The 24,358-nt window shown below is 40.8% G+C and overlaps 5 protein-coding genes across 10 annotated transcripts in view; 3 read left to right on the top strand and 2 right to left on the bottom strand.

The window, feature by feature from the left end:
* LOC121895520 (cyclin-dependent kinase 17-like) overlaps positions 1–2,687 on the top strand; it is a 41,666-nt gene extending 38,979 nt beyond the window's left edge. For all 3 annotated transcript variants that reach the window (XM_042408734.1, XM_042408733.1, XM_042408732.1), the window contains exon 16: positions 147–2,687. In XM_042408734.1, the coding sequence (XP_042264668.1) occupies positions 147–184 (38 nt within the window). In that variant the 3' untranslated portion in view covers positions 185–2,687. The remainder of the gene's footprint in view (positions 1–146) is intronic.
* Positions 2,688–3,564: 877 nt separating this feature from the next.
* On the bottom strand, positions 3,565–7,231 carry parapinopsina (parapinopsin a). Its single transcript, XM_042410206.1, has 6 exons — positions 7,174–7,231; positions 5,956–6,330; positions 4,773–4,863; positions 4,446–4,683; positions 4,124–4,366; positions 3,565–4,000 (listed from the first exon to the last, which is right to left on the bottom strand). The coding sequence occupies exons 2-6, from the start codon at positions 6,287–6,289 to the stop codon at positions 3,878–3,880; spliced, it is 1,029 nt and encodes a 342-aa protein (XP_042266140.1). The 5' UTR covers positions 6,290–6,330; positions 7,174–7,231; the 3' UTR covers positions 3,565–3,877.
* On the top strand, positions 7,192–16,294 carry ddx20 (DEAD (Asp-Glu-Ala-Asp) box polypeptide 20). Its single transcript, XM_042410205.1, has 12 exons — positions 7,192–7,421; positions 9,752–9,846; positions 10,286–10,454; positions 10,551–10,665; positions 12,380–12,522; positions 12,921–13,059; positions 13,208–13,266; positions 13,584–13,666; positions 13,775–13,880; positions 14,619–14,720; positions 14,871–15,838; positions 15,869–16,294. The coding sequence occupies exons 1-12, from the start codon at positions 7,226–7,228 to the stop codon at positions 16,064–16,066; spliced, it is 2,373 nt and encodes a 790-aa protein (XP_042266139.1). The 5' UTR covers positions 7,192–7,225; the 3' UTR covers positions 16,067–16,294.
* A 1,009-nt stretch (positions 16,295–17,303) lies between these two features.
* LOC121896114 lies at positions 17,304–20,313 on the top strand. The gene is made up of 2 exons (XM_042409782.1): positions 17,304–17,879; positions 18,345–20,313. Exons 1-2 carry the CDS (start codon positions 17,340–17,342, stop codon positions 18,498–18,500), a joined length of 696 nt encoding a protein of 231 aa, XP_042265716.1. The 5' UTR covers positions 17,304–17,339; the 3' UTR covers positions 18,501–20,313.
* An 81-nt stretch (positions 20,314–20,394) lies between these two features.
* Positions 20,395–24,358, bottom strand: part of kcnd3 (potassium voltage-gated channel, Shal-related subfamily, member 3) — a 98,448-nt gene continuing 94,484 nt past the window's right edge. For 3 of the 4 annotated variants that reach the window (XM_042409778.1, XM_042409777.1, XM_042409779.1), the window contains 2 exons: positions 23,539–23,798; positions 20,395–21,987 (listed from right to left, as the gene is read on the bottom strand). In XM_042409778.1, coding sequence (XP_042265712.1) covers positions 21,813–21,987; positions 23,539–23,798 — 435 coding nt within the window. In that variant the 3' untranslated portion in view covers positions 20,395–21,812. Of the gene's footprint in view, positions 21,988–22,320; positions 22,354–23,538; positions 23,799–24,358 lie in introns of all 4 variants that reach the window. The other variant, XM_042409780.1, reaches the window with a different exon arrangement.

Genomic DNA, 24,358 nt, shown 5'->3' with positions numbered 1-24,358 from the left:
TATTTCTCTCTCTCTCTCTCTCTCTCTCTCTCTCTCTCTCTCTCTCTCTCTCTCTCTCTCTCTCTCTCTCTCTCTCTCTCTCTCTCTCTCTCTCTCTCTCTCTCTCTCTGTGTGTGTCTCTCTGTCTGTCTCTCTCTCTCTCTCAGCCCAGGGGAAGAACAGGAGGCAGAGTGTGTTGTTTTAGTGCTGGCGGGGGCGCTGAGGAGGACAGTAACACATGGAGCTGTCCTGTCAGACATACATTCACCCTGCCACACACACACTGAAGGAGCGACACACCCTGCCACATGAACACACACACTGAAGAAGAAAAACACACACACACACATACACACACACATACAGCAAAATGGAAACAAAACTACACCAAACTAAGGCTGAAGAATTTATACTTGACTTAAAAAAGAAAAAAAAAAAAACTCAGCTCAGTTCTAAAGACAGAAAAATGAAAAATAAGAGAAGTGCGTGAAGCTGGAAGAAAAGTGGGAGAGTACAAGATTCTCCTTGCTGCTACTACCGCTGCTGTCCAGAAGAGGGCAGCGTTTAGGATGTGGGCTGACTCAGTTTGAACAGAACTTGCTGTATCAGTGAGCTGTGAGGAAGGAGGAGCGAAAGTCGACATGATTCAAAGGCAAAGGAAAAGAGAGAGAAGCCCTGTCACTCTCTCGTGTTTTTTTTTTTTCTTCACCTGGACTGTTGTTGTACATAAAGAGACTGAGCTGTAATACTCTGCTTTTTCATAACATGCCTCAGCCTGAATCCAAACTCTAAATATTTGCACCTCAAACCCTAAACCCTCGCCTAACCTCTTGGCCCTTTATTACATGATCTTTAAAACATCTCACACACACATACACAATCTCTCTCTCTCTCTCTCTCTCTCTCTCTCTGTATCTCTCTCTCTCTCTCTATCTCTCTTAAACACATACATGAACACACACTTGAAAGTTAATTGTGTATATCATTGGAGTTTACAGAGATAAACTTTAGCACCTTATTGTCCAGTAGAGGTCAGGGTGGCTGTCGATACTTTACCTCATCAGTCACACAAGCAGAGTAGGATGTAAAGTACACGCTAGATATTAGAATGAAGAAGAATCATTAATTAACACACCAAAAAGAAAAAAAAAGACACTTGACTACACTACAATTAAGATCACTCTGCAATCCACAAACCAGTAGTCGACTAATTACATTTGTCACACGCTGTAAAGAACACTACGCTGCGAGATGCTCCTGTTTCAGAACACCTGTAAGGACAGAGAGGTAAAGGAAGTGTACAAATCCTCACCTGCTTATTCTTAGACACCCCCTTCCTCTTTTGCCTTGACTCAGACATTGTCTTGATTTGTTGCGTGGTGTACAGGTGTTGATGTTGAAATGTTCTCTTTGCACCTGATTTTACCTCTTTAGATCATGAGTAGACCCTTCAAAATCCCCCACCTTCTTCTGCCCAAACCCCACGTGCATTTATTTTTACTCTTGTTTTTTGTTGTTGTATTTTTTTTTTAAATCTGTATATATGATTATACTTTTTACTTGTCAGAAGCAATGATAATTCCAGGATGCTGTTCTCAGTCTTTACTGTGTTCCCACCGGAACAGGTTGGCGACTGGCTGGGGACGTGTTGCACATTCCTTGAGCTCAGGACTTATTGCTAGTGTCGTTATGTGGATGCTGCGAGGTACAGCTGATCTTGTATTCTCCCCCAGCAGAGCAGAATATGTTGAACATGGCCTGAAAACCCCTTTGCAAAGCTGGTTTGAACTGTATGTGAAGAAGAGGAAGAAGAATTTTTCAGCATCAACCTGTCAGTCCTCCGTGTTATTCATTCTCTGTTAATTTGACTGTAATGTTGCTGTTCAGAGACTACCTAACCTGTGTCTATCCTCGTCATCTCTTTTAAGCATGTGTATTAAAACACGCAGATGTTTTTCGGTTGGTATGTGAAATAGCTGCTGCTGGAAAAAGGAATACCTCCGGTTGATTTAAATTTCGCATGGGACATGACATTATAACGTGAGTTTTACACCAAACACCACATTGACCTGTAACGTCTGGAGACTGTACATTAAATAGGATGAAGACAACACAGTATTGAACAACAAATGTGATGTGCTGCCAACATTGGGACCAGATAGTTTGTATGACAAATCTGACTCAACTTCAAGGTGCATAGTGCAGTAAAAACTGTTATGTCGCCTCTATTACTGGGCACTAAAGCTTCTGGGTATTTAGCAGGACTTGAAGCACTCAGATACACTGTTGTTTCACGCTGTTATTGTTACAAGCTGCCAGAAACAACAGGACCAAAGTCAAGCCTCCAAGCACCAGGTGTTCAAGCACACAACTGACATGTCAACATGTACTGTATCGATGAGATGGCTTGCAGGGTGTAGATTGGAGTCTCCTGTTCCTCAGACACTGACCTCGGGTCACTTTCGCATCTTTTTCTGATTCGGAAAGGGTGAAGTAATCCCTCGCCTGTGTCTGTCAGAAGGACTACTTATTTACCCAGAGTGTGACAGTATGTAGCATGTACATAGATGATCCCTCACTCTGTATATACAAAAAAGTGTACAGGTTTGATACAGCTATTCACATTCTGGCTTTTTGCTTTTCTTTAATGAAAGTCATAGCAATATTTCTGTAATCAATAAAAAGCCAAGGTAATAGGATGAATATGATTGCATTTGTGTTTATTTAGAGAGGGGATGACTGTGAATGATCAAACTGTGAGACTTGACTAAACTGATGACAGGTTTTGTTTTTTCTTTGCTGTTTTAACATGCTGGATCCAAACGGCTGGAGTGTGGTATCATGTTGCAAAGGAGTATAACACACTGATTATTTTTGATTTTTACCAATGAAAGCCATAAAGGTCATATTAAGGTGACAAAGGTCTGTTTGTGTGCGAGAGGTGTGTACCATGCTTGAGCGCAGACCTTGAGAAGCAAAGGGGGATGTGTACACCTAATGAAAAATAAAAAAAAACATGTAATTACTTTTTTTTTCTTGTCATAAATCCTTTGAAAATATATTTATAATAAATATATTTAAATGTATTTAACAGGCCATTTTTCACCATTGCAGGGCTTTGGCAGTTTGCTGCAAAACCTTATAAATATATAAAATATATAAATGCATAAAAACACACAACACAAATGTTTACTTCTGCTAGTCAAAAAATACATTATGTCAAATTTTTTATTTAACTGCAATTAGACCTTTCATTTAAGCTCTGTGTTTGTGTCTGTTTTCACTTATACCTTACACTATACTTCATGTAAGCCTCTTAACCCAAGTAATCCAGCTATCCTGACTAAAGGAAAGATTATTTCACTGGTGCTGGAGGGGCTTTAAAAAAAAAAACACAGAATACACACATGCATATATATCATTCATTTTAGCAAACCATGTATGTTAATCTTTAAAACTTTGAACCTCTACACTGTGATTTTGACACAACTCCCACAATCCTCACAGTGAATTCAAAAAGATTAATAAATCATTAACAATATTCATGACTGGGAACGAGACAAATGGGTTGCCTTTATTGTGAGAGTACATAAAAAATCATGACAGCCTCAGTAGGAAAAGACACACTGTCAATTGAAGTACATGGGGAGTCTCATGATGGTGGTTTCCTTCTCCCTTTTCACAGCTGCTTTAATGCTGTGAATTTTTTTTTCATGGAATTACACCCCTAACCCATTTCCATCAGTCTCCTATCCTTGGTGTGTCTACGTATTTTGTTGATGTTGTGAACTTTATTTTTCCTTGCAGTCTGTTGTAGCAGTAAATAGCTGGAGGTAGTTCAGATGATCAGGAGTGAAACCATGTTCATTCATATGGTTTTTTATTCTTTTAAAGATTCTTAAGGTGAGACTTTTTGGCTCTTGCTGACAGAAGCGACTGTGGTCTCACCCTCAGATATTTGAGGGTCTGAGGCCCATGGGTTCCATCCACACAGGACAGTGGGAATAGCGTAGTCTCGAAACTAGAAACAAACACATACAGTGCACATAGTCAATACAGAGACATGTTTTTATATTTCTAAATTCTTTACATTTTCTTTCTTTGCTTGTGTGTGTGAATATAAACGTGCGTAATGAAGGATTACCTGTCTGTTCATGAAAATATATACGATGGGGTTGTAGACGGTGCTGCTTTTAGCAAAGTAGACAGGTATGGTGGCAATGAGGGGGTCAATATGTAGACTAGAGTCTATGATGACAGCAAGAGCCATGGCAGCATACGGCAGCCAGGTGACCAGGAAGGCCAACACCATCACCACTACCATACGTGCTACCTGCACCTCCACACGGTTTGTGCTGCCAGCCTCAGACACCTGCAGCTTGGTCACCTAGTACATCAAAATGCAAGCAAAAGTTTTAAGATATCAGTAAAATCAACAATAAAAATCTGTGTTCTCCAGCTCTCACCTGACGGAGGGTCCACAAGAGTCGCGAGTAGGACACCATGATGATGGAAAAGGGCACGACAAAGCAAAGGAAAAAGTATATGATTATGTAGGACATGTTTCCAACATCCCTGCTGTACCAGTTTGGAGCGCAGGAGGTCTTGATCCCTTCCAGCTCATAACTGCCCCAACCAAACAGAGGCGGAGTGTTCCACACAAATGACCACACCCAGGACAGCACCACACCAGCAACTGCATGCCTGGAGGAGAACAGAGGTGGTGTGTCACATACTGGTGAAGTTTTGTACTTTTGTGTGATGCCGCTAAGTGAAATCTGGATGATCCCTACCTGGTCTGGAACAGGACAGCACCCATGGGATAACACACCACTATGTAGCGTTCAACAGAAATGACTCCTATTGTACACAGACTTGCTATTCCTGGCAGAAAAGAAGGAATAAGTCAAGAATTTAAATATTTTTTGTGGAAAAATATGTTGCTATGTTGCTACTTCACTACATTTCAGAGGGAAATGTTGTACTTTTTACTCCACTACATTTATCTGACCATACCTGCTTATTTGTTTCTTTTCAGATTATGACATAAAACACATTTGATAAGTTTATAAAATACAATACAGTATTAAGAATAAAATCAGTTGTTCCCAACCTTTTTGGCTCGTGAGGCCTCACAAAAAAGCCATGTCATGTCTGTGAGTTGTTAGCAGTTCCCCCAAAAAGTGATTTCCCCTCTGAACATCTCAGATAAAATAACTTTTCCGGATATCATTTAAGCACCAAATATCAACCAATATTTCACAAAACAGCAAAGATTAGAGAAAAGTCCAGGTCGGGAACAACTGGACTAAACTGTATAGAAAGTAGTAAGTAGTCAACTAGCTCCACCTCGACCGGCTACAAAATGCTACATGTGCAATGATACACTAGTATTATCGATATAATAATGTTATATATAATAATATATCAGTCAGAAGGGTCATTTTTTGGAGAATAAGTACTTTTACTTTTGATTGTTTTTAGGGTACATTGTGCCGATAATACATATGTAGTAGGATTTTTTTTAACTTATAGAGTATGTTACATTGCTATTTTGCTACTTTTACTCAAAGTAAAGGTTCATAGTTTTTCAAGTAAGTCCAATGATCAGTGGCCATATGAACACAGAAACAGGTTTTGCTCACTGTAATCATCCTCTCCAAATGAGCTTACAATGTAAGTGATGGGGGACAAAATCCACAGGCCTTCCTTTGAGCAAAAATGTATTTTTGCCCAGAAGGAGGGCTGTGAAATTTGTTCCACATCACTTACACTGAAAGTGCATTATGAAGGGATCTTCTAATGGCCAGTATGAGCAGGAGGAATGACTACAGCAAGAAAAACATGTTTCAATGTTCATGTGGGCTCCTGACTGCAAAGGATCTGAGTGCTTCCTCCACCACAGTGAAAATGAAATCATGCTGAGCTCTGAAACTCTGACATGCAAACTCCTCCTTTGGCCCAGAATGGACTCACCAAAAAAGGCTACAGCGAAGCCCTCTAACACGCAGCCCACACGTCCTAGGCTGAAGTATCCCATGGCACTGGTCACTGTGGTGGGCAGACCTCCAAACACAGCACAGCCCAGGTCACATATGGCCAGGTTAACCAGAGCGTAACTGAGTGGCTGCCTGAGCTGTCTGTGTTTCAGTGTTACCACGATCACCAGGACATTGAGGATGATCCCGGCCACAGAGAACACACCCATGATAACTGCCAGTGTTGTGTAGCCAGTCCGAGACAGGAGCTCTGCGTTGACTGAACTCTGGGAGGATGAGGAGGAGTTTCCATGTAGGGCAAGGTGCTCCATTTTTGCTCAGTGGGAATGTTTGCTGATGCCACAGATTGCTTCTTAGTATGGAAATAAAGTGTCAGCGGTCCATCTACAACCCAAATTCAAACCAAAATCAACTAAAATGCAAAATATCCACAGGTCAAAACAACAACTCAACAAAATAAAAAACAAAAAAGTGAGAATAGGCAGGTGCTGAATCAAAAAATCAATTTGCTAATCCGACAATATCAACAATCAAAGAAGTCCTTTTCTACAGATGCTGCATGATTGTTGTCCTGATGCAGCTCTAAGGAGTAGATGGAGAAGGAGACCCTCTTAATAAGCCCAATAAGGGGAGAGGGGCTCTAGATCATAACATTTAATTCTTGAAAACCAAATCCGTAGATCCGGATTGTGAAGACAATAATTCCTGTAAGACTGCACTTTCTGTGATTGCTGGGTTTATAGCGACCACTGAGTAATGAAGCAGGGATTCAGCAGCACAATATGGGTTTTAGGATTAGAGTTAAATGCAGGTCTGCTGGTTACAGGCATAGAAGGAGCATTATGGCTTATTAATATCACACATTTTTGTATACACTGTGAGGCTTAACATTTATTCTGGGCAGTATTTCTTTTGGATTGGCCAATTTATATCAGCCAAACAAAACATGGTAACTATAAATAAGTAATTATTTGGTCTTTAATCTACCAATCAATCTTCAGTGAGGATACAGACTGTAATAATAATATATAATATAATAATACTAATATAAGTCATGTTAACCAATAGTATATAAACCACAACCTCTAGTTTTTTCTTTGGAAGAAGCTGAACTTCAGTCTCTCCATGTGATTTTATTTATTGTCACACAGACAGGTCAGTTCCCCTCCAGGTCACTAGAGGGCGGTAAACTCACAGGTCTGCTGCAGGTTTTTAACCGGCTGTCTGTGATCAGCAGTCTAGTCAACATGGCTGCCTCCGTGAGGAAAGCAGCGCACGACATAGAGACGCGAAAGCGGACCGATGATGTGCTTCTGTCGGAGGGGATCGACTTCAGCTCCCTGCTGCTGTCTCAGCCCGTGTTGGAGGGACTGTCCTCCGCAGGCTTTCAGAAACCCTCCCCGATCCAGCTCAAGGCGATCCCGCTGGGCCGCTGCGGACTTGGTGGGTTCAGAAAACTGTGTGTGTGTGTGTGTGTGTGTGTGTGTGTGTAGCAGCAGAAACAGGTTCACTGACTGAATCGTGCAGATTAAAGTGAGCAAGTTGACGTTTGGGGTTAATAATGGCACAATTTCATACTAATATAGTTAAAAAAGCAGTCATACTACAACTGCATAGCACCAAATGCACACTCACCGGCCACTTTATGAGGAACACCTGTGCAATCTAATCCAATACAACAGCTCTGCCATAAATTCTGCTTTTATTAAGTTTATACATTTTCAGTTTTTGTTGACATTGTCAGAAAGGTGATAATTCTAATTTATGTTTATTATTGAGGTCGTAGTGGGTGGTGGTGGTGGTGGTGTACATTATATTAAAAAGTGTTCATAATATTTTGCCCCCCTCATGCACCCCAGTACACCATCACCCACTACGACCTCAATACTGTATAAGCTTTGTAAAAGTAGAATTTATGGCAGAGCTGTTCGTAATGAAGTGGCATGTGAGTGTGTAAGGTACTGAGGTTGTCTCAAGTTCGTGCATCTCATGTTTTAGCATTATATTAAAGTCACAGAAGTAAGCATCAGTTTTTACAGAAAATAAATAAGCAGTGATCTTAGAAAAACACAGGTTGTTGTTATCTTCTATGAATATAAAATAAATGAAAATATAAAATTACACAATGTAACATCAATTTAGACAAATATACCTGATAATAAACTTAATTTTAATTCACACTGTACAAAGGGACACATTTACTTTCTTACTGCCATCTCTGTCTTGAGAAACGGGTAAAACAATCTTTTTTTTATCATGCAGCAGACAGAATATTTTTACACCAAGATGCTGAGATGAGACTTTGAGGATGAAGGAAATACCTGCAGAACTGCAGCACATGTTGTTTAACAGCTTGCTTGTTTTTTTTGGTTTTGTTTTGTTTTGTTCTGTTTAAAGGTTACCGGCTATTTATTTTTCAGAGAAAATGATGCTTAGGTTTGTGACTTGCATGTTATGTTAATTATCTAATTCGCACTACTACATCATTAAAAACTTACTACTAAAACAGACTTACTGTAAGTCGCTAATGGGATGACTGACAGTCAGCTGTGTCAAAACTAAATTAAACAGCTGTGTCACTCTCACCACTGATATATTTAGACAAGAGCTGAAACGATCAGTCGATTTGAAAAAATCTCCACCTATGTTTATAACTGATTTATCGTTTCAGCCATTTTTCAAGCAAAAATCCCAAACATTTTCCCATTACAGCATCTCGGATGTGAACATTTGTTCTATTTCTTCATTGTATGTGAAAGTAAATGAAATATTTTCGGGGTTTGAACAAAACAAACAATTTGACGTCACCTTGGGCTGAAGATAGCGTAGCATTTTTTACTATTATTTTTTGAGAAGCAGATTAATCAATAATGAAAACAGTCATTAGTTGCAGCCCAAGTCTAAATTGTTATGTTACATTACAGAAGTGTTGAGGGAAAGATGTCAGAATCTTTTCCTGTGAGTCTGTGAGCAGATCACAGTGGATGGATTCATAGTTAAAACCACAAGGATAGAAATGATAATACTATTAAACTACTGATTATATTATACTAATATTAAAAGGTCAATTTGAAAAATTGCATTCAAAAAAATCAATAGCATCATAATTTTGCAGAAATTGTATCCTGGTTATTCTGACATTGTGTTCTGTGGATTATGTAGTTCCAGTGAAAACATTTGACACTTGAAGAACCTGGCAACATTACACCAAAACTATCTGTATGGCTTAGACACCACTAGATGTGGGTGAGAAAATATTTTTATAATTTGTATGAATCGGCCCTTTAACTTTCTATTCAAGCTACACAATGATGTAACCATTGTAAATGATAACCACAGTTATTCACTGTGTTTTTAAATCAGTCTTTGGGAACAAAATCATTCATTGCACTTGAATATTTTACTTTTAGAAAACTGCCTTCAAATGTACAAATTTGAAAAAAAAAAAATACATCCACAACTTGCAAAGAGATAAAATGATTTATTCCTACAAAGTTGATATAGTTACATCCCTCTTGCAGGTTGCCTGTGTAGTGAAACTGCTCTCGCCAGCAGTCACGAAGCAGAGGCCGGTTAATCACAGTGTACTTGAAGTAAACACCTGTGATTAGTTGGACAGTTTTAACTGGAGAGGAGGCGTTTTAGATTAGCCTCTCTAGATATGAAGCATCAGTGTTGTACCCAGTCAAGTTTAATTGTGGAAGCCCAAATTGTGATCATGATTATTCCGGCTAATTGTGCAGTGCTGCATTGTCCTTCTGTTGTTTTCTCAGATTTGATCGTGCAGGCCAAGTCTGGCACGGGGAAGACATGCGTGTTCTGCACCATCGCTCTGGACTCTCTGGTCCTGGAGAATGCTGCAACTCAGGTGAGTGGAGTCACTCCAGATGAGTAAAGTATCTTTCCCGTGCTTTTAATCTCAGTGATTTAATAATTGTTCATCTTCTAACATATAATACAGAAAACAAAAAGTGTTATTTTGAAGTTTAGCACCCAGCTCACTTTCACCAGCAACAGATGGTCATGAGTAGTAATCACTTTGGTTTTGAGGGTCTTAATCTGATGAGTTTAAGCTGCTCAATGTCAAAAGTATAGATGAAAGAGGACAATTATTGATAAAGCAGAGGTACGTCTGGCTGCATTCTAGTGCACTGTAATCTCATTAGCTGCAGGGTCTTACTGATTGGAAAACTGCCCAACAGCTGTTTATCCTTAATCTGCTCCCAATCAAATGAAAGTGGTTGTTGACATCTTAACTTTCTTCACAAAGGACTCTTTTTTTAAATTTTTTTTTTATCCTCCTGCAGGTTCTTGTGCTGGCTCCGACACGTGAGATAGCGGTGCAGATCCACTCAGTCGTGATGGCAATAGGCTGTGCCATGGAGGGCCTGGAGTGTCATGTCTTCATTGGGGGCAGGCCTGTAGGTCAGGACAAGCCCCATCTGAAGAAGTGCCATATAGCTGTGGGCTCACCTGGTAAGAGGCCAAACACTGACGGCATTACCTGTTTATGTAACCATCATGCTGTTACTTGAGTTTTGTAAGTAACTCTGCCTCTGGTTATGTACGCAGGTCGTATCAAGCAGCTCATCGAGCTGGGCATGTTGTCCACCGCCAGCATCAGACTGTTTGTTCTGGACGAAGCTGACAAGCTGCTGGAGGAGGGAAGCTTCCAGGAACAGATAAAGTATGATGCACAGAAACATCTGTAATTTTACGTAATGAGTGACATGATATGGCAGCTGGCCGGTGTAACGAGAACTGATTGTTATTCAACCAGAGGACTTAGATTGAAGCCTCTCATAACACATTTATATAAATGAAATATCATAAATATACGCACATTAAATGTAGTGCTCATTTGCTCATGCAATGTTAATTTCGTTGACAAAAACTATGACTAAATATGTTCGTCAACAACCTTTATTTTCCAAGACAAGACGATGATGAGGCAGCCCCGACATCATTAAACACTGTGACTATATCAACATGCGATATTGTTCATGAAAGAAAGAGACTAAAATATAGTTTAAAAAATAAAAACTTTATCAAAATCTCTCTTTATTTTTGTTGACAAAAAAGAGGAGACAAAATATCATAGACTCACAGGAGTCGTAGCCTGAGCAGCATGTTAGTAGAGCAGCAGCAGTGAATGCTCCGTCTGTGTGTTTACACTGGAGGCATTCAGGTGCAGTGTTGAGTGTAGGTCACCCATGTGTTGGAGGCGCTCAGAGCCCAATACACAATGACTGTAATTACACACATAAAACAGAGGAAAATAGACTTCAGGTCATGTTTACGTGGATATAGTGCGAGTGTAGACAGCTGTAGTGATAAAAATAGCAGTGTATAACATTACCTTTCCTTATCATAGTGTTGTTGTTGTTATTCTAGCAAACCTTGCCTTGTTTAACCTTTAATACTGATGCCATGTGAACTAGCTTGGTAGACAGCAATTTTGTTAACCTTGTGTCATTATTAAGTCTGTGGGGCACTTTTTTTTTTCTTTTCTTGTTAACACCTGACCTCCTCTTTAATGCAAGCAGATTGCAGTTGATGTGTGTACAGTAATCTTTTTGATTTTATTAGGCTAACTACTTTTATTTCCATTCTTCAGAACAGAAAGGTAAGTTTGTACTTTGGGCAACCAAAAGATTGGTTTCAAAACCTTTTATTGTCTGTGCAGCTCTCATAGTTTTATGATAGTTTTAAATAGAGTATCGGGCTCAAAATAAATATGTAAATCCCAACATGCTCCATGTCTGGATGTATTCCTTAAACTGATCCCATCAGACCAAACACTTTCTGCAAAGCTGCATTCTTAATCATTCAACCTGTGTTTTTCATCAGATAATGATAAGATAAAATGTTATGTGAAATGACTAAAATAACAAAACATCATTGGTTTTGGCCAGACTAGATTGACTGAAATGAAATTAATCTGATGGCTAAAAAAAGACTAAAATGTCGACAGTTTTCATTTTCAGTTTTGACTAAAACTATAGAATATTTAGTTTTCTTTTAATAAGATAAGACTAAATGCCCAGACTTTTAGTCAACTAAATGACTAAAAACACAACAGGATGAGGCTGAATAAATATGATTTAAAAACTAACAAGGGCATTCGACACATGACTGAGACTAAATAAAAAATAGCTGACAAAATTAACACTAAGTAATTGATGTATTTTATGTTCTGTATGCTCCTTTTATGTTGGTGCTTCTGCTTTGCATGTTCCAATTAACTTTGTAACATCTGTTCAAGGACTACAGATGAAAAACAGTACCTCGGTGCATTTACAGCAGTGTTTATTGATGTGCACTGCTCCGGTTAATTAAACCAATAAAATCATCTGACAAAATCACACATCATTCTCTCCCTGCTTGTCACTCTTCTACAGCTGGATCTTCTCCTCTCTGCCTGTGAACAAACAGATGCTTGCGCTCTCTGCCACCTACCCAGAATCCCTCGCTCAGCACCTGACCCGCTACATGAGAGAGCCCACTTTTGTTAGACTCAATCCCAGGGACATGGGCCTCAAAGGTGAGCCTCTTTTCATGGTCGAGTGGAAAATATTTTAGTTAAAGGGTTAAAAAGCAACAAAATTATTTTATATTAGACAGAAAATGAAAATCATATTATGTATTTAAAACTTACTTAACTTTTAGCTTTGTTTAGTTTATATTATTAAACCATACAGTTTCTAAACTTGCTTTCAATTAACTGCTGTCCTGGCTAACAGCCTCTCCAAATTAAGACAACATTGATTGGATAATAAAGTTTGTAATGTGACATGTTTTGAGGTGTTTTTTCATCATAGAAAATGTTATGTTTTTCCTGAGGGTGTCAAGTGATTGACAGTAAGCAGAGAGTAGCATAAGGCCCACAATGAACGTTATGCTGTACAGTATATTGTCTTGCTCTTGTGTGCCTCCTGCCAGGCCTGAAGCAGTATTACAAGCTGGTGCAATCCCATCCGTTACCTCACAAGGTGTTTGAGGAGAAGGTGCAGCACTTGCTGGAGCTGTTCAGTAAAATACCTTTCAATCAAGCGCTGGTGTTCTCCAACCTGCACACAAGGTAATGCATGATTCAGTGTTTACCCTCTTCCTCAGAGGTGCTCTTTACATGATGTTGAGCTGACACTGAACATGCCAGATCAGAGTAAAATTGATGTATCTCTGAGAAACTGTTGGTTTAATGCTGTTGTGCTTGATTTCCACCTCAGGGCTCAGCACCTGGCAGACATCCTCTCCTCCAAAGGCTTACCTGCTGTTTGCATCTCAGGTGAGAGGGGCTTTAGAAAAGTAGTGATATTTGTGCAGAGTGTAGTCATGAAATGATAAATCAATCTAGGGCTAATTGTTGGCTTTATTGAACATAAACGATTAATCGATTATCAAAATAGTCGGTGAATAATTTTCTTGATGGCACTTTAGGATCAGGTAACTTGTCACAGACCTTTGTCTTTATTTATCACATTTCATAGATTTAACAATGAATTGGCCAAACAAAAAAAAATGCATATATTTGTGTCTGCCTTAGCGGAGTTGATTTCAGTTGATGTGTACCGACACAAAGTGACCGTCATGTGACCTGTACAGGTGGTCTGAGTCAGGACCAGAGACTGGAGGCCATGTCAAAACTGAAGCAGTATCAATGCAGAGTGCTCATCTCCACTGACCTGGTAAGACGCACGCATCTTCCATCATGCTGTGTTTCATATGTCATCCATCACGCGCATCAGTCAGTTTCTCTTTTCTGATCCTTGTTGTTTTTTTTTTTTCCCTGTCAGACTTCCAGAGGTATAGATGCAGAGAAAGTAAACCTGGTGATTAACCTGGATGTGCCGCAGGACTGGGAAACCTATATGCACCGAATTGGACGGGCTGGCCGCTTCGGTTAGTCTCTGATACAGTTTTATTTAGTAGAAGCGAGCAATCACAGGCAGCAGCAAGCAGCGTTACTTAATATTCAGCATGTACACCTTGTCACATTTAGCCAGTTAGGCCGCCTTGATACATGACAGGTGACAATGAACAGGGGGAGTGTATGTGTGGTGTATGTCACTCAAGGCTTAAATCTTTTTCGTCCACTGACTCGACTGAGAATTATTTTGAACACTTCTTATTCAGTTGTTTTAAAGACAATCAATTTAAACAAACCAGAATTGATTGTCACACTAAACAGACATAACCTGTGTTTATGTTCAATGACATTTTACACTGGTGCAGCACAAGCATCTTTTGTTCTCTCCTGGTGTTATAATTTGTATAAAAACGCTTTCTCTCACCTTTTTGTTGCTTCATATTGCTTGACCAGAGAGCATTTCCTGCTTCTTTGTGACCACATTTAACACCATTTGGAAGATTAGCTTGAGTCTCTGGAGTATTAGCAGGTTTGACCCCACCTGGCAAGGTCAATAGTCTCCTAATGATCTGCATTTCATTAGAATTACCTTGTTTTACTTGTGCATTGTCTCAGAAACAGAATGTAATTAGCTTGCACACATTGTCAGAGTGTGTGTGTGTGTGTGTGTGTGTGTGCACCTGCTGTCCCTGCTCGCACAACTCATTCCCCCCCTTATCCTTTCCTGCTATGTGAATGGGTTCTAATCAGGCTTAAATTTTCATTTGTAGGCACTCAGGGGCTGGCTGTGACCTACTGTTGCCATGGCGAAGAGGAGAACAAGATGATGGCCATCGCTCAAAAGTGTGGCCTGAGTTTGTCTGTGTTGCCATGTGAGTCCTGTCCACGTGTCTGCGAGCAGTTTTACACACAACATGTTTGTTTTTAAAGAGAGGAAAGCTATGGATAGGAAACAAATTGAAGTTTATTTGATGTTACTTTGGAAAGGTAATTTAAGTCTCATCTGTCTTCTGTCATTTTAGCCACCATAGAGCCTGGGTTGATGGATGAGCCTTGTGACTGGGATGTCTGCACTGAGGCGTCAACCCCAGGCCCCCAGTCCCAGCTCTTCCCCAAAAAAGAGAAGAGACGTGTCAAGGCTGCTGCCCCCATCATGGATGAAGCTGTAGAGCATAGCCGTGAAAGAAAGCCAGAGAAGACCCATCCAGCAGCCAGGTTGGGAACGCACGGTGAAAGGAATGCTAGAAGAGCGTCTCCTGTAAAGGACGTTCTCCCGCCGCCGACTCGAAAAGAGCTGCAAGACGCTCTGCCGAAGATTCCTCCACTCAGCTCGTACAAGACTTGCACGTCAGAGTTTATGACCTTCGAGGAGGCTGAGCAGGACTTCCAGATGTTCATTACGACGGGTTTAGGGAGATCAGTGGAAGTCATCAGGGAGTTCAGAGGTGGAGAGGACGTCGGTGATCAGAACGTTCACAGAGTGTCTGTCATGATTGAGGATGACGGAACTCAGAGTGTCTCACAAAGCTGTAAACTGTGGAAATCTGAGCTTTCACCTCCAAAATCAACATCTGGTACTTCAAGCTCCCAATCTGATATGGAGGAGAGCCAGCAGGATGATGAGAATCTGGGGCAGTTAGATACAACAAGAGGAGGCGAATACAGCGCAGTCACTAAGACTGAAGCAAGTCATAGATCCACTGTTGTCAAACCAAATGTAGGGCCCACTAGAACCGAACCTCAAACATCTTCTGAACCAATAATATATCGCCAGGAAATCGGTCCAACGAGTAGCAGAGCTTTGCCACCGCGTGAAAACTACGAATATGCACCAAGTATTACATCGAGCAGGCGGACGGGTCCAGCACAAACCAGCAAAAACGAATCAAGAAAGACAAAGGAAGCGATTGGGAAACGGAGCAAAAAGGTTTCAGAGAAGATGAAGAAGGAGCAAAAGAGGGAAAGGGATGAAAGAGAACCTGATGATGAAGAGGAGGAAGAGGAGGAGGAGGAGGAGGAGGAGGAGGAGGAGGAGGAGGAGGAGGAGATGAGCGCTGAAACTTACTGGAGAGACTGCTACAGAGCCTGGGCTCATTACTACGCCTCCATGTCTCCGTATCAGGAGCAAGGTTACCAAAGCTACTATAATGTAGCTCACAACTGGATGGCAGCTTATCGCATGAATGCTGTTTACATGGAGGAACTCCTGAAACACTGACTTGTCTCTACTGTCTTCAAACATTGCCAATCATCATCTAATGAGAGAATGTAAACAGTCTTAACATCTGCAAAAAATGAATTAAAAATTGCAGGAGTTGAGTACAAATATTTGCACTTCTGATCTAACATACTGCACTTAGATGTTTTTTGAGTGTTTTTCAATGAATTCATGCTATATGCTGTTTGTCGCTATTACTTTTCTAATAAATTACCACCATGGAGCACATTTCAAACTTTTTCTTTTGTTTCTACACATTTACAGGCTTTGAGTCTGTATTTTTATGGTGCTGTGTTGAAAGTTTCTCTATGTTCAAACTCTTACAGTATACAGGACATCCACATCAGTCGCCATCAATCTGACCGAATGTTTAGAGAGGATGGGGGCAAAACTGTGCAATTTACTGTGTGCAATCTCTTCAACAGGGCAAAGCAAGGTCAGACAACTCCACATGCTCCTGATTACTGGCTAATCAACCGCTACCTACCATCCAGCCAATCAGTGCTGGGCAACACAAAAAGCAAACACCCTTGAATAAATTAATTTAAACCAGGAGCCCACTTCAGCTATTTTTTTTATTTTTTTTACCATCTGTAGCATTTATGTTACCAACTTAAATCATCATTATGCAGCCAATGTGAACGCTCACTCTGAGCCTCAGCTCACTGATGTGGAGTGTAACCAGAAGACGGACTTGTCTAGGATGTATGGAAGGGATGTTTCACATTTAAAGGCTTCATAAGAGGAAGCATAAAACGCAGGTTGAGTAATGGATGTGCGCACTTTCTGGAACAAAACAACCGCGCACTATGAGACCCACATGGATACAGCGTTTCTCATTTTCAACTGTACAGTCTTGACTTTAACATTAGTGTTGGGTTTACCCGGGAACTTGTGGGTCTGTTGGGTTGTTTTCAGAACCAAGAGTCTACAGACTTGTAATAACGCGCTGCTGGTCAGCTTGGCCGCCAGTGACCTCCTGAAGTGTTCCGTGGATACGCCGCTTTTGCTTTTCTCTTTTCTGCGCTATGGGAAGGACAGCCAGGTGTCGGTGTCTGTGTGCACTCTGCAGCAGTTCACCTATGCCCTGTGCAGCTGCGTCCAGCTGCTCACGCTGGTCAGCATCAGCGTGGAGCGCTTCCAAGCCATAGCCTTCCCTTTCCAAACCGAGAGGAGGAGAGCCAGAGTTCGCGTCTGGATCCTGTCCATCTGGGCATGCGGCCTCATCTTGGCAGTAGTGTCGCTGACTCTCTCCAAAAAAGCTCTTTTTTACATGCTCTGCCGTCCGCACATCGGGGAGCATGGGAATGAGCATCTTCGGTACTCGGATCCGTTTGGACCTTATGTTCTGGTGCCGGTGTGGGGATTATCTCTGACTGTGATCGTTATCCACTACGTGCGAATATTCAAAGTTGTAAGGCAGCACCGAAAGAAAGTGTTCAACCGGGGAGTCCAGCTGAGGCCGACGGTGACGGAGCACGTCTGGGGCTGGCTGAGTGTCTCCGCTTCAGCACCACGGACAGCTCCGCCGGGCTCCGGCAGCCCGCTGCCTGCACGCCGGACGGTGCTTTTGGTGGCCGAAGCCGGAGCCTCCTGTGCGGGCGCTTCCGCAGGGGGCGTCCAAGGGAGACCTCCGGAGATCGTCGGGGCAGTGTGTCTTCTGACACCTGGGGCCAGGGAGCGGGGGAAGAAACAGATGGAGGGGAAAGTGGCCCAGCGCTTTGGGTACATTATCATTGCCTTCACGCTTTTCTGGGTTCCCATGGTGGTTATTTTGCTCATGAACGTCATCTCGTGGCGGGACACAGACAGAGTGAGTCGGACAGTTTTCTTCATTATACAAAGTAGTCTCAACAAAAAGGGAACATTTTAATTAAGGTATTTTTAATAAATAATTTTAGTTTAATAATACATTTTTAATATCAATGATGTACTTCATCTTAGTGGTAGTTGATTCATTGGCTGGTAAAACTGTTGCAAATATTGATTAATAAAGTAATTTATAAAGAAAAAACACAATTGCTGGTTCAATTCTCTGATGATTTACCACTTTTCTGTTTTATATGATAAATAAATTGTTTTTGATTGTATCTGGTATGTGGGAAATGCTAATGCCATTTTTCACACTTTTCTTACATTTAAAAAAAAATCAAAAAAGAACAATTGACAGATAATAAATAAAAAATAATTATTAATAAATCACACTGTGACTGTCATGCTATAACATTTTGAAATGGTATTCTGTGTCAACCCAGACTCTCCCTTGTGTTTCCCACAGTTGCTGATGGAGCTGGAGACATCAGCCATGGTGCTGACCTGTGTGCAGGCTGCAGTGGATCCTCTCATCTACACTTTAGTCACTAGACAGTTTCGCTCTGAACTCAGCAAGATCTTCTCCTCCATCCAAGGGTGTCCACTAAAACTAAGAGCTTGAAGGATCAATACTTTGAACATTTGGGTCACCTGAACTGGAAACCACTGAAGCTAAATATACACAAGCCGCTACCTTGTGTTTGCACACTTACACACACAAACACAGAGTGATTTAGAGGCGGGTGAAGAAGAGAGCCCACAGATTTTGTATTTGTGGCAGATATAGATGTTTTATCAGGCGTTTCACAGTCGGGACACAAGACAAGGTCATAAATAATATCAAACACCTGACAAGATACGCACAGCAGTAGTCTCAACAACGACAGGTGGCATAGGAGGGCAAAGCAAAGAGTGAGAGGAAAACTGACTGAGCCCAGAAAAAAGACAATCAAAGGAGAGTACATAACAGAGAAAGAGAGAGACAAACACCATCACAGACCTCTGTTTTTGTCATTTGTAAATAAAAATGCAATCCTTTGACACTTTGAGCGGAAAGATGCTTACATAATAATTCAAACTGTGTCATTTGAAAGTGTAGCTGACACAAAACAACCTGTGTTGAAACAGGGAAGCAGGAAATAAATCACGTTTAATCACTGTCCTAGCAACAAAGCAAACAAACAAACAAAAAAAATACAGGGAACCTCACTTCTGCCATTACCTATGTCATACCCTTGTAGTTTTCAATAGATTCTATGTCAGACTTGATACTGTGAATATGAAGTCGATGTCTTTACCCCACTTTTAAAATGACACTGAAAAAGCTCTGCCTGTCTGTGCTTGTCGTCTTTTTTACTCCTGGTAAATTTGCGCACAGTTTGACTAAACACTAATACTGGATCATCTAGGTGATCTGTTGTCACGGAGTACGTACTACATTACCAGCAATAGTACTAGGTCTCTACTAGGAATACCAGAGGCAAAACACATCCTCTTCCAACTCTGTAAAATACTTTTGGCTTTCTTTGGGCTGATACTAACCTCATGATCAGAGAGAACTAATGCACAAAAGAGGAGTCCAAGAGACCTTAGAGTCTTGTGTAGTGATGCACTGATATGGTACCGATATGCTATATATTCCCATCCATACTGGCTGATATGATGATGATGATGATGATATGAGTTTTTTGTAAGAGTACAAATGCATGTGTAAAACTGGTTAAGCTTTTCTGATGTGTCCATCTTAAGTCAATTAAATATATATTTTTAAAAAGACCACAATACATTTTCTTCTGCTGCTAATTTGACAGTTGTTTTAAAAGACAGTCTACTTCTACAGAAAATGATAGTTACACATTAGCTACATATGGGCAGACCAATTCCAGTATTGCTTTTGAAATATACTATTGGCTGAAATGGACAGTATGCTGATATATTGATGTTTCTAGCCCTGTCTGTGTGCTCTTGATCAACATTTTATTTCATCAACGTGGAGCAGAAGTGGATGCTTAGTCTGCTGGGACTGAAGCTTCTCCTCCCTGCTTTAGTAGAAACCCCGGCAGTGGTTTCATCCACCTAAAGACAAATCCAACTCCTGTCTGGACTCAGAATGACATTCAAGATGAAAAAGGCCAACTGAGAGTCATCAGGTAAAGAGCTAAAAGGTCACTGTCCATAGTTACAAAGGTCATCTTTGATGGGCTTTGATGAGCAGTATTACTAAAGTTACATGGTGAGGGGGCTGTGAGTTGAGAGAACAGACAGAATAGCGCATGTTTTTGGTGACAGAGATCTGTGGATGGCTCATCCAGTGTCCTCCGTGTCTCTGTGGTCACCGTTACAACAGACTTCCCTGCTTTAAATTCTCCCTTTAAGATAAAGTAAATAAAATCCTTTGTAACACCAAGGAGGACAAAAAGTACAAACACCAAGTTTCCTAACCACATAGAGTACACATACTCAACAACTTTGAAAAATGCCCGCTGAGTTTGGGGAAGAAAAAACGTTGACAGCTATAAAGACTACTGAAAGCATACTGTTGTTCACACAGGAGGTAGGGATACAACAGGACAACAACGAGAGAGAGAGATAGAGAGAGAGAGAGAGGAGAGAGAGGAGAGAGAGGAGAGAGAGGAAGAGAGAAAGACAGAGTGAGGGAGAGAGAGAGAGAGAACGAGAGGACAGCTTCACTGGTTCTGCCAAACGATGGTCAAATATTACAAAATATTCTATTAACAATATTCACAAAGAACCCGGGCTCAGGACAGATTAGTGTCAGAAATTCTCAGAAAATGCCTTGTGCTTTTAATTGTGGTGGTTTGAATTCAAAATGTACTTTTTTTTTTTCTTTTTTTTTTTGGTTTCTTTGTTAGAGAATTGCGTTATTTGAGGTCCGTTGGGCTGTAAGAGCCAAAGGGGAAAAGAATGAGGGGGGGGGGGGCGGAAATTTCAGAAAACTATAAAAACAAATAAATCTGTTTTTACTTCAGCAGAACAGGCACATATTGTGTAAAAAGGCTTGTAGCTGAGAATTTTGGACAGAAATGTGTACAATGAACCCTTCAGAGTGGCAGCTAGTCAAATATACCATATACTGAGCCATAGAGACTTCCAGAAGAATTGAAACAAGTTTTCAATGAACTGAGACAAACACATTCACACAAACACACACACACACACACGCACACACACACAGGCACATACCTCCTATCCAAAACGTCACAATTCCTCTATCTAGCAAATATTCACATACACTCATTCACAAATATGAAACTCATTGGTAACGCCATCACAGACAAGCCTACCATATGTCATTTTTAAAGATTTATCACTCAAGTGGAATAATATTGGACCTTAAAAAGGAATGAATGGTGGCGTATTTATCTATCAACAGTGTAAGTGGACCAAAATGACACAAAACAAAAGGGCAGGGTTAAATCAGTGGAAAATGGTTTTGATAAAGTATTGTTTTCTTTCTTTTCATTTGAGTTTTGTTCTTTTTTTCCCTTATGTCTCCTGCTAAAAAAAAGACAATGAGAGTCAAACTTAAGCGAAAATCATAAAAAGGTGCTTTGTGCTCAGTGACACATGACTTACTCTGGGAACTCTCGAGAGGCACATTCTCAAACGCCTCCTCATCTAAAACAACTCCCTAAACATATTTCCCACTCTTTCACCCACACACACACTTGCATACGCACACACATGCATGCCAACCGTTAACATGAACGTACTGTATCTAAAAGCCATCCTCCGTCTGTACAGGGAGTCCATGTCGTTACAGTACATGACCAGCAGAGGGCAGGCTCCACCACGGCCAGACTAGGACTCTGAATGCCTTCTCCTCCATCATTCCCAGTCCTCCTCTGTCCCTCAGTCTGTCTCGATGAGTCTTTTATCTGTCTTTCTGTGTGACGCGCCTGCACTCTAGTCTTCACAGTGCGGACACCTTCACAACGTTCTGGTGGGCGGGGCCTGCGGGCAGATGAGCATCTCCCTCAGGAGTTGTCACTGGCGGCGTGGGAATGCTGATGATTGCTGTGGTGATCTGGCTGCTCTGGCAGTTCAGGGGTGCTTGCTCGTCTACGCGCATGTTCAGACTGGAGCGGCTAGAAGAAAAGGAAGAAAGAAAAAAAAAAAGAAGGGTTGTTTGTTTATGTTGAAACAATTCATTAGAAGTAAGCACACACCTGTGAGCCAGTGAGGACAGTGAGATAGGTTTGTGTCCCAGATGACTGTGGTTGAGGAAAAATGAATGAGAAACCCTCCTCTCTCCTTTGAAAATGTCCTTTGAGGTGTCCTTAACCAAGAAATTTTAATCCCTAAGATATTTTTTAAAGCTCCAATAAACTACGTTTTTGACATAACCATTAAATTAAATCACTCTGTGTAATAATAATAATAGGAAGCTAGCAGTTCCAAACCCACTGCTGTCTCAGTACCTGGTCTGAAAGGGTCATCTTGTACGGAAGTTGCTTTATTTGGAGACAAAAGGAGAACAAACAGGTGGAGTTTTACTAGCGTTCATAGTTCAGCAGTGACAGCTGTTGGTGCTGCAGTAATGTCAGTCAGACCAAGTAAACATTCTGATCAAACGACCATGTAATGTTTATGGGATGCTAGTGGTGCCAGACCCACTGACAATCTACACCCAAATCTGCAGCTCTACATAGATTTCAGGGCCAAACAACAGAAAATCAAAGTAAAAGAAATGTGTGTCCCTCACAAACTAAAAATGTTTTTCTCAAGAATTTGCAGGACCAAACCAAAGCTAAAAAGGTGAATAAATATTCAACATACTATACATTTGTAAGATGGCCAGAAGAGCTCATGGGATGCTCATGTTGCTCTGTCTCTTTGGGGTGTAAAAGATCTGACGTTTTCAAATGAGTTTACTCTAAACACTTGAAAAGCTGATGATGTATTATGGCTGGTCTGTAACCTTTGGGAGTCTTACAGGCTCTTATTTGTAAAAAAAAAAAAAATCACTATATGTGGCTTCAATTCCAACTTCTAACCTGGTAATTCATGACAAAATTCTCAGATTCATCAATGACTAAAAGTATGTGAACCATTCAGTGAATGCTGTGACAGTAAATTAGCACCTCGTTGTCAGTTGTCATTAGTTACATGGTGGCTCATTAGGCTAATGTTGGCTAATTGTAGAAAGCTTTATTTATTGTTAGTCATTAAGTCAGTGGTTTGAAGTTACTTGATAAGATGTTGCACTACCAGTAAAGCTGATGAAACTCCACAGCCACAGGCAAAGGCATTTATTTTACTTTTTGAACCAAAAAGCAAGAAAAACATGATTTTCAGTGGATCACAGCCATGTTTTCTTCATTGGCGTTTGAATTAGACTGCTATTGAACACATTTGGAGAGAACACATTTTTTTTTATTAAATCCATTATTTGTGCTTTTGCCAAATATCATACAGACTCCAAAATATAATAAGAGGTGAGCTGAAGGAAAATGAGCAAACTAGAAAACTCTGTCAAAAAGTAATTCCTACAAACACCACAATTTTATTGTATAGTATATACTGCAGCTGCGTTAAGAGTAACCAAGGGTGGATTTTGTTCTTTAAACTGATTTCAGAAATTTAACATCAAAGCACTCAAATTAAAGGCTATTGGAGTCTTTTTGCCCTGATCTTACCTGGTGCTGAGGGGCTGGATGTGGATGGTGCTGAGCTCCTGCAAGCCTTGTTGGTGTGTGTGCGTGTGCGTCAAAGGCTGCATGTGTGCTGGGGCACTGGCGTTCGGTAAAGGGGTGTGGTGCTTCTTGCTTCGGCGGGTGCAGCATGTGCCCGTCACGCCATCTTGGCTGGAGAGGGAGGGGCTTCGAGACGGGTAATTCTGCAGCCCTGCCTCCAGGTAGCTCTGCTGGTAATACTGCTCGTCCACAAACTCGTGGTTCTACAAACAAAGACAAAGAGAATGAAGGGAGGAAGACAGTGAGAGAGAGAGAGAGAGAGTCATAAAAAAGACGGGACATTTACAACATTTATATTTATGACCATGTACTGTATATGGCTTGATATAGCCTGTCATTTTCTGCTTCATTGCGTAGGTCAATAACTCCTCTGACAAAGTGTGATTATTTTGGGTGTGCGTGGCTCTGTGTGTGTGACAGTTTTTAATGTGTTGAAGCTTGGCTCCTAGTCAGAGGTCCTTAAAGTGGCTACAATCAATACTTTTATACTGACAATGGATCTATCATGACTACTTGTGCTCGTACAGATAATTATCACTTGACTTTGCACTTCCCCTCAGCTCTCCGGAGTTTTATATCACCTTTTGGCTCATTGTTTTGGTTTTCTGTCCCGCAACTTTACTGTTTTGGTTCACTCTCACCACTCTCATCGGCATCCTCATTTTCAGCCACAGCAGGTGTTTACAGCAAAAACAGCTCTAAAATCACATTGTACTTAACTTGCCCAGAACCAAATGGCAGAAAGACAAAGTTAGCAGTTAGC

This window comes from Thunnus maccoyii, chromosome 4, assembly GCF_910596095.1.
Source record: "Thunnus maccoyii chromosome 4, fThuMac1.1, whole genome shotgun sequence".
Taxonomy (NCBI): Eukaryota; Metazoa; Chordata; class Actinopteri; order Scombriformes; family Scombridae; genus Thunnus; species Thunnus maccoyii.
The sequence above is the reverse complement of the archived record's forward strand: the minus strand, read 5'-3'. Positions and strand labels throughout refer to the sequence as shown.

What these genes read in the sequence shown, in the direction of transcription:
- ddx20 (XM_042410205.1), top strand. Translation starts at nt 7,226, where the DNA reads ATGGCTGCCTCCGTGAGGAAAGCAGCGCACGACATAGAGACGCGAAAG. An exon ending in AGCTTCCAGGAACAGATAAA is followed by an intron (nt 10,666 to 12,379) that starts GTATGATGCACA and finishes ACTCTTCTACAG; the next exon opens with CTGGATCTTCTCCTCTCTGC. An exon ending in AAAGAGAACCTGATGATGAA is followed by an intron (nt 15,839 to 15,868) that starts GAGGAGGAAGAG and finishes GAGGAGGAGGAG; the next exon opens with GAGGAGGAGGAGGAGGAGGA.
- parapinopsina (XM_042410206.1), bottom strand. Translation starts at nt 6,289, where the DNA reads ATGGAGCACCTTGCCCTACATGGAAACTCCTCCTCATCCTCCCAGAGT. An exon ending in GCTGTCCTGTTCCAGACCAG is followed by an intron (nt 4,684 to 4,772) that starts GTAGGGATCATC and finishes GTTCTCCTCCAG; the next exon opens with GCATGCAGTTGCTGGTGTGG. An exon ending in TCTTGTGGACCCTCCGTCAG is followed by an intron (nt 4,367 to 4,445) that starts GTGAGAGCTGGA and finishes TTGATGTACTAG; the next exon opens with GTGACCAAGCTGCAGGTGTC.
- LOC121896114 (XM_042409782.1), top strand. Translation starts at nt 17,340, where the DNA reads ATGCTCTGCCGTCCGCACATCGGGGAGCATGGGAATGAGCATCTTCGG. An exon ending in CGTGGCGGGACACAGACAGA is followed by an intron (nt 17,880 to 18,344) that starts GTGAGTCGGACA and finishes TGTTTCCCACAG; the next exon opens with TTGCTGATGGAGCTGGAGAC.